Genomic DNA, 8,209 nt, shown 5'->3' with positions numbered 1-8,209 from the left:
GTTATGGTTGTGGTGACCCCGGTCACATTGTTAGATTTTGCCCTCGAGCCTCGGGTAGCTCTCAGCAGCAGGGTCCTCGCCCCATGATTCAGGCACCAGGTGATCCACAGCTCGCCCAGCCAGCTAGAGGCGGGGGTAGGGATCGTAGATGTGGAGGTAGAGACCGTAGAGGTGGAGCTCGGACCGGCAGAGGTAGGGGTCAGCCAGTAGCAGATCGTCCTAGAGACATGGTTCAGGGAGGTGGGGCCCAGCCCCGGTGTTATGCTTTGCCAGCCAGGCCAGAGGCTGAGTCTTCAGATGCTGTTATTACAGGTACTATTCTGGTCTGTGATAGGGATGCTTCAGTGCTATTTGACCCTGGGTCTACGTATTCATATGTGTCGTCTTATTTTGCACCCTACCTGGCTATGCCCAGTGATGCTTTGGGGATTCCTATTTATGTATCTACACCGGTGGATGATTCTATAGTGGTCGACCGAGTTCATCGTTCCTGTGTGGTAGTGTTTGAGGGTCTTGAGACCCATGTTGATTTATTGCTTTTAGACATGGTGGATTTCGACATTATATTAGGGATGGATTGGTTGTCCCCGTATCATGCTATCTTGGATTGTCACGCCAAGACCGTGACCTTGGCGTTGCCAGATTTGCCCCGATTGGAGTGGAGAGGGACCCCAGTACATGCCACCCGCAGTGCTATTTCATATGTAAAGGCTCGACGCATGGTCGAGAAGGGGTGTTTAGCTTATCTGGCGTATGTTCGCGATTCCAGCACAGAGGTCCCTTCTATTGATTCTGTTCCTATTGTTCGGGAGTTCCCCGAGGTTTTCCCTTCAGACCTGCCGGGTATGCCGCCCGACAGGGATATTGATTTCTGTATTGATCTGGCCCCAGGCACGCAGCCCATTTCTATTTCGCCGTATCGCATGGCCCCGCCAGAGTTGAAGGAGTTAAAGGACCAGTTGCAAGATTTGCTAGAGAAGGGTTTCATCAGGCCTAGTGTTTCTCCTTGGGGTGCGCCAGTGTTATTTGTGAAGAAAAAGGATGGGTCGATGAGGATGTGTATTGATTACCGGCAATTAAACAAAGTGACGATTAAGAACAAGTATCCACTGTCGAGGATTGATGATTTGTTTGACCAGCTTCAGGGTGCGAAGGTGTTTTCAAAGATAGACTTGAGATCTGGCTACCATCAGCTGAGGATTAGGGCGTCTGATGTCCCTAAGACAGCATTCCGCACTCGGTATGGGCATTATGAATTTTTGGTCATGTCGTTTGGGTTGACCAACGCCCCAGCCGCATTTATGGAGTTGATGAACCGAGTGTTTAGACCTTACTTGGACCTGTTCGTGATAGTCTTTATTGATGATATTTTGGTGTACTCCCGCAGCTAGGAGGAGCATGAGCAGCACCTTAGGGTGGTTCTTCAGACTCTAAAGGATAGTCAGTTGTATGCTAAGTTCTCGAAGTGCGAGTTCTGGTTGAGTTCGGTCGCATTTCTGGGTCATGTTGTATCAGCAGAGGGTATTCAGGTGGACCCGAAGAAGATTGAGGCAGTCAAGAACTGGCCTCGACCAGCATCAGCTACTGAGATTCAGAGTTTCTTGGGGTTAGCAGGTTATTATCGTCGGTTCGTGGAGGGGTTTTCATCCATAGCAGCCCCGATGACCAGATTGACCCAGAAGGGTGTCCAGTTCAGATGGTTGGATGAGTGTGAGGCGAGCTTTCAGAAGCTCAAGACAGCTCTGACTACGGCATCGATATTGGTTTTGCCCTCAGGCTCAGGGCCTTATACAGTCTATTGTGATGCTTCCCGTATTGGGCTTGGTGCAGTATTGATGCAGGATGGCAGAGTCATTGCTTATGCTTCGAGGCAGTTGAAGATCCACGAGAAGAATTATCCGGTTCATGATCTAGAGTTGGCAGCCATTGTTCATGCTTTGAAGATTTGGAGGCATTACCTATATGGTGTGACGTGTGAGGTGTACACTGATCACAAGAGTCTGCAGTACTTGTTCAAGCAGAAGGAGTTGAACTTGAGGCAGAGGAGGTGGTTGGAGCTATTGAAGGATTATGATGTTACTATTTTGTACCACCCGGGGAGAGCCAATGTGGTGGCCGATGCATTGAGTAGGAAGTCCGCCAGCATGGGTAGTCTTGCTTATGTTCCGGTCAGCCAGAGACCGCTTGCTTTGGATATTCAGGCCCTGGCCAATCGATTTGTGAGGTTGGACATTTCTGAGCCTAGCAGAGTGTTAGCTTGTACGGTCGCTCGTTCTTCATTATTGGAGCGTATCCGTGATCGGCAGTTTGATGATCCCCATTTGTGTGTCCTGAGAGACACGGTGCAGCGTGGAGGTGCCATGAAGGTGACCTTAGATGATGATGGTGTTTTGAGGTTGCAGGGGCGAGTTTGTGTGCCCAATGTCGATGGGATTCGAGAGTTGATCTTAGCGGAGCCCCATAGTTCTCGGTATTCTATTCACCCGGGCGCCGCGAAGATGTATCAGGACTTGCGGCAGCTTTATTGGTGGCGCGGGATGAAGAAGGATATTGTTGCATATGTGGCTCGATGTTTGAACTGTCAGCAGGTTAAGTATGAGCATCAGAGGCCTGGTGGTTTGTTTCAGAGGATTGAGCTTCCCGAGTGGAAGTGGGAGAGGATTACCATGGATTTCGTTACTTGACTTCCGATGACTCGGAAGAAGTTTGATGCTATTTGAGTCATTGTTGATAGGCTGACTAAGTCAGCGCATTTTATTCCTGTTGCAGCCACTTATTCATCGGAGAGGTTAGCTGAGATCTATATCCGAGAGATTGTTCGCCTTCATGGGGTACCGGTATCTATTATTTCGGATCGGGGTACGCAGTTTACCTCGCGCTTCTGGAGAGCAGTTCAGCAGGAGTTGGGCATGCAGGTTCAGTTGAGCACAGCGTTCCATCCTCAGACGGACGGCCAGTCCGAGAGGACTATTCAGATATTGGAGGATATGCTCCAAGCCTGTGTCATTGATTTCGGAGGCTCGTGGGACCAGTTTTTGCCTTTAGCAGAGTTCGCCTACAACAACAGCTACCAGTCCAGCATTCAGATGGCTCCATATGAGGCATTGTATGGTAGGCGATTTCGGTCTCAGTCGGATGGTTTGAGCCGGGGGAGGCTCGGTTATTGGGTACAGATTTAGTTCAGGAGGCCTTGGATAAGGTCAAGATCATTCAGCACAGGCTTCGTTCGGCTCAGTCGCGGCAAAAGAGTTATGCGGATCGTAAGGTTCGAGATGTAGCTTTCATGGTTGGTGAGCGGGTCTTGCTCCAAGTGTCGCCTATGAAGGGCGTGATGAGATTTGGGAAGAAGGGCAAGCTTAGCCCAAGGTTCATTGGCCCATTTGAAATTCTCGATCCTGTGGGGGAGGTGGCTTACAGACTTGCATTGCCACCTAGCTTATCAGCCGTGCATCCAGTTTTCCATGTGTCTATGCTTCTGAGGTATCACGGCGATCCTACCCATGTGTTAGATTTCAGCACAGTCCAGTTGGACAAGGATTTATCTTATGAGGAGGAGCCGGTAGCTATTCTAGACCGGCAGGTCCGTCAGTTGAGATCTAGGAGTTTTCCCTCTGTTCGTGTTCAGTGGAGAGGTCAGCCCCTGAGGCCTCGACCTGGGAGTCCGAGTCCGATATGCGGAGCCGTTATCCACATCTGTTAGTTGTATACTTGCCGGGTTAAAGTGTTATGTTGTTGAATTCCCCTAATGGGGCCTTCTTTACAAAGTCAGATACTTTGAACTATAATATGGGATCGTGTGGTACGTCGTCCACTTATATACTATAATATGGGATTGTGTGGCACGCCGTCCACTTATATATTATGAAATGGGATCGTTTGGCATGCCGACCACTTATATATTATGAAATGGGATCGTGTGGCACGCCGCCCACTTATGAATTAAGAAATGGGATCGTGTGGCGCGCCGACCACTTATATATGAGCTATGGTATTGAGATAGTTTCGTCGTTATATCCGTTGATCTGTATTCGCTGTATTTTCCCCGAGCCTGCCCCTTTCCCCTTTTTAGTCGATATTCTCTGTTGTTATTACTGTTGCCTTTGTATATATATACCTGCACAGGTTGTTTTTGGTAGGTCCTGTCTAGCCTCATCACTACTTCGCCGGGGTTAGGCCAGGCACTTACCAGCACATGGGGTCGGTTGTGCTGATGCTACACTTCTGTGCTTTTTGCATAGATCATAGTGCCGGAACAGGAGCCTTTGGTCAGCAGTAGGAGTGTTGGGAGCTTACTTCAGTCCGGAGATTTTCGAGGTAGCTTGCTGGAATCCGCATGGCCCGGAGTCTCTCTTATCTCTGTCTTTCGTTTGATTTCCCTTGTATCGGATCAGACAGTACTGTATTGTTATTCAGACTTTGTTTTTAGCATTCAGTAGAAGTTCGTGAGTTTAGTGACACCAGATCTGGGTAGAGGTGTATTTGAATTTTCGCACTTGGTTTCAGTTATTTATGTTTCGAGACTTCCGCTTTTATGTTAATTGCCTCGTTCTTCTTTATACTGTTAATGATGTTGAGAGAATGTTAAATTAATTGGCTTGCCTAGCTCCTATTAGTAGGCGCCATCACGACTCCCGAGGGTGGGAAATCTGGGTCGTGACATTGACAATATCGTATAGAATACACCAGGGTGGCCCGACGAATTTTGTGGCCTAAAGCTAAACTTTATGAGGGGCCTTAACTTTTTAATTTTTTTTTTTATTTGAAGTCTATTTTTTTTTAGCTTTTCATAGATACTAAGTTATTAATAATTTTCTCATATTCAATAACTCCTAATAAGTATTTCTCAATTGACAATATAGTTAATCCATTTAACCTTTCGTGTGACACCGTTGTTCTTAGATATCATTTTATCAATTGTAATTTTGAAAAATTCTTTCCGCTGAAGCAACGGTAACATGAGTTATGAACATTATTCCATAAGCAATTTAGGCATTTGAAAAAGAATTAAATCCTTTTATTTGATTAAGTGTATCAATTAAATTGTTATCTTCTAATTGTACTATTTTCCTTAATTCTTTTAATTCAAAAAATAAATCTAAACCATCAATATCGAATTGATTATTATGCTTTAAGGATCATTCAATATTAAGGCAATATTTTTTTTTAAATTTCCAACATCTAGTGATCTTAGTTTTTACTGCCAAATAAAACACCAAAAATATTTTCATATGCTTCGAATTGTTCAAATCTTTTTTGAAGTGAAAAAATAGCCTTGTCTATTATGTATAAATATAAAAGTAATCAATTCTAAAGGACTCTTTGAAAGATTTTGAGATTTCATTATCAACATTCGTGCATCAATTTGTTACTTCCTATATATCACACGTTTCTTACGAAATTTGGGTTCGATATTCATTTAGAGTGCAATTTCCTTGGTAGAAATCATAACAGTATAATTGCAAATTCTTCTTCTCTATATTTGTTAGAGAAAGAAATCAAACTTTTTCACTTTGCAGAACTCTTTTTTAAACTTATATATAGTCTACTAGATGTAACAAAAAATGGGGCCCCAAAAAATATGAGACCTAAAGCGGTTGCTTTACTTGCTTTATGGAAGGCCACCCTTGGAATACACCTTTTAGACTTTTAGTCATTGGACCTCAATTGATTTTCTATAAATCATGATAAATTTTAAGGAAGTGGATGATTTTCCAATATTTTAAATTTATATTATTTCAAGAAAACAATGTTTAGATGTAGAAAAAGACAACTAACATCTAGCAAAAGTCAGCAATTACGGGATGAATCATTAAATTGCTACTTGCAATAAAAAACTTAGTGTAATCTTATAAAGCGGGTCTTCGATATTAAATTGTTACTTGATGTGAAATATTTTCACACTTTAATGCACTCAAACAGCAAAATATGCTTTATGTCATTCCAAACACACTGAAATTTACAAACAAGGGAACAGACAATTACTTTTGTTCGTTACACACATTCAAATTATTGGCATTTGGCATCACATCCGGATACATGAAAAATCAAAACAAACAAGGGAGAGTTCAATAATGCAAAACCACAACATGGTATTCAACAATTGCGTTCTGCGTGGCGTTACTAGCCCAGTAAGTTTTCGCGGTGGCGATCCCTCGTGCTAGCCGGAAAACACCCGAACCACCAACAATAGGTAACTCTCTATACTCGTGAAATATCCGGTTGTGTCCGAGGATACTGAGTGTGCTACCATTGTACTTGCCCTTAGTGAACACAAGGTTGAGAGTCATAAGAAGTTCTATATCTTCAAACGAAGCTGAGCCATAAATCCCTTGGGCTCGACCTATTTCTTTTGAATTGGGATCTGGCCGAACAGTCAGTGAGTTGTCAAACATCCTTAATAGGCCAAAAAAAGTTGGTGATTGAAATGTGATGTTGGCTTGGGCTATTTGGATTGCTGAAGGGTTCTTGGCAGTCACAGTGTCATGAAAGTAGAAGTGAAGTTTGGTCATTTTTTCTTTTGCATGGGGAAGCTTCTTGAACCATTTTTCCACTCCTTTTGGACTTTGATCAAGCCCATGAGTTATTGTAGGCATGGCTATTGCTATTAACAAGAAAACCATCAACAAAAGTTTCTCCATTTCTTCCTTGTTTTTTTTTGTCACTTTTACATTTAAATGAACGAGCTAGCTCCAAATATATAAACATAGAATAACACAAATATGGTTGGGTAGTCATGAGAAAATGTGAGAGAAGGAAATGATGTTAAATGGACTTTTTAATTGTTTATTCAAATAGTTTATGGTTCATGTGCTAACTAATAATTTGAAAAGTATGACATTGTATAAATATTAGTATAGTCTTTTGAATAGGTCACATATCCATTAAAGTTCCTATATCTTGATGTAGGATTAAAAAATATAGCATGTTCTAGGATGAAACCAGTGAACAGCTCACCCTTGACCAAATGAAAAAAATAAGAATTTTAGGATTGAGTTTGAGGATATGTAGGCCATGTAATATGCTAATTAATGCTGAATGATTAAGAAGACTAATAATAGGGATGCTGGAAACAGGTACAAGAAGAAGATAAATTATTTGTCGTTTTATAATTTTGGTGTTTTAATTAACTTTTTTTTTTGATACATGAAAATTTGAGTAAATAAAATTCTTAAAATCTTTCATAAACCACGGTCTGCAGAAATTCCATTGTAGTGCATCCTTTCAAATGGTCAAAACTTCTTCATGTTTGTAGCTTTTAATCGGCAGAAAAGTTTGCACATTGGTTGGTCTCCCTCCAATTTTTTTTTTTTTTGGGTGTTTTAACGGTTTTATCTCACGGTGTATAAGGATTTAATGATTTATATCTACTCAACGAGAAGGGGAGCCTTGACGTAATTAGTAAAGTTGCTGACATGTGACCAGGAGGTCACGGGTTCAAGCCGTGGAAACAACCTCCTATAGAATTGCAGGGCAAGGCTACGTACAATAGACCCTTGTGGTCCAGTCCATCCTCGGACCCCGCATATAGCGGGTTCAAGACGTGGAAACCACCTCTTGCAGAAATGCAAGTTAAGGCTGCGTACAATAGACCCTTGTGGTCCGGCTCTTCCCCGGCGTACAATAGACCCTTGTGGTCCGACTCTTCCCGGACCCACATTAACGGAAGCTTAGTGTATCAAACTGTCGTGTTTTTGTTTTTTATATTTACTCCACGACTTTATTCCCAAGCATCATGGCCAAGTTCTGAAGTTTGATGCAGTCAGGATTCTAGCTACGACTTTTGAAGCAAGTATACTTTAGAAGTGTTTTTTCCCTGCACGTAATAGCATTTCATACCGAACTTGCATTCTAAATACTAATACAAGATTCGATTCTCACTTTTCCTTACTCCGGGTCTCCTCCATCCGTTAGAAAAGTTCGACTAATAAGTTTCTTGGCAAAAAAAATCATATGATATAATTCTGTTGGAAGACTAATTTAAAATTATAGTAGGAGACCAAAATTATTTAGGTCTTGGTATTTACAAGTTCATTCAATTCATGTTTAATTAGTAATTGTAGTAAGAATTATATAGGAATATATTTTCATGTTTCTAGTTAAAATAGGTCTCGTACTATTACAAATAAGGGTGCTACTAGTTATTTTCATATGTGGAGGAGAAATAAAGAATTGTAGAGATCTTTCAAAGATTAAAAATTAATGTTTTTTC

At 42.0% G+C, this 8,209-nt stretch overlaps 1 protein-coding gene across 1 annotated transcript; it reads right to left on the bottom strand.

Moving 5' to 3' along the window:
* Window positions 1–5,844: 5,844 nt before the first annotated feature.
* LOC109212009 (dirigent protein 22-like) lies at window positions 5,845–6,705 on the bottom strand. The gene has a single exon (XM_019375618.1). It carries the CDS (start codon window positions 6,636–6,638, stop codon window positions 6,066–6,068), a length of 573 nt encoding a protein of 190 aa, XP_019231163.1. The 5' UTR covers window positions 6,639–6,705; the 3' UTR covers window positions 5,845–6,065.
* Window positions 6,706–8,209: the final 1,504 nt, after the last annotated feature.

The sequence above is a fragment of the Nicotiana attenuata genome, unplaced genomic scaffold, assembly GCF_001879085.1.
Source record: "Nicotiana attenuata strain UT unplaced genomic scaffold, NIATTr2, whole genome shotgun sequence".
NCBI lineage: Eukaryota > Viridiplantae > Streptophyta > Magnoliopsida > Solanales > Solanaceae > Nicotiana > Nicotiana attenuata.
This window is presented reverse-complemented; position numbering and strand designations above follow the sequence as displayed.

What these genes read in the sequence shown, in the direction of transcription:
- LOC109212009 (XM_019375618.1), bottom strand. Translation starts at nt 6,638, where the DNA reads ATGGAGAAACTTTTGTTGATGGTTTTCTTGTTAATAGCAATAGCCATG.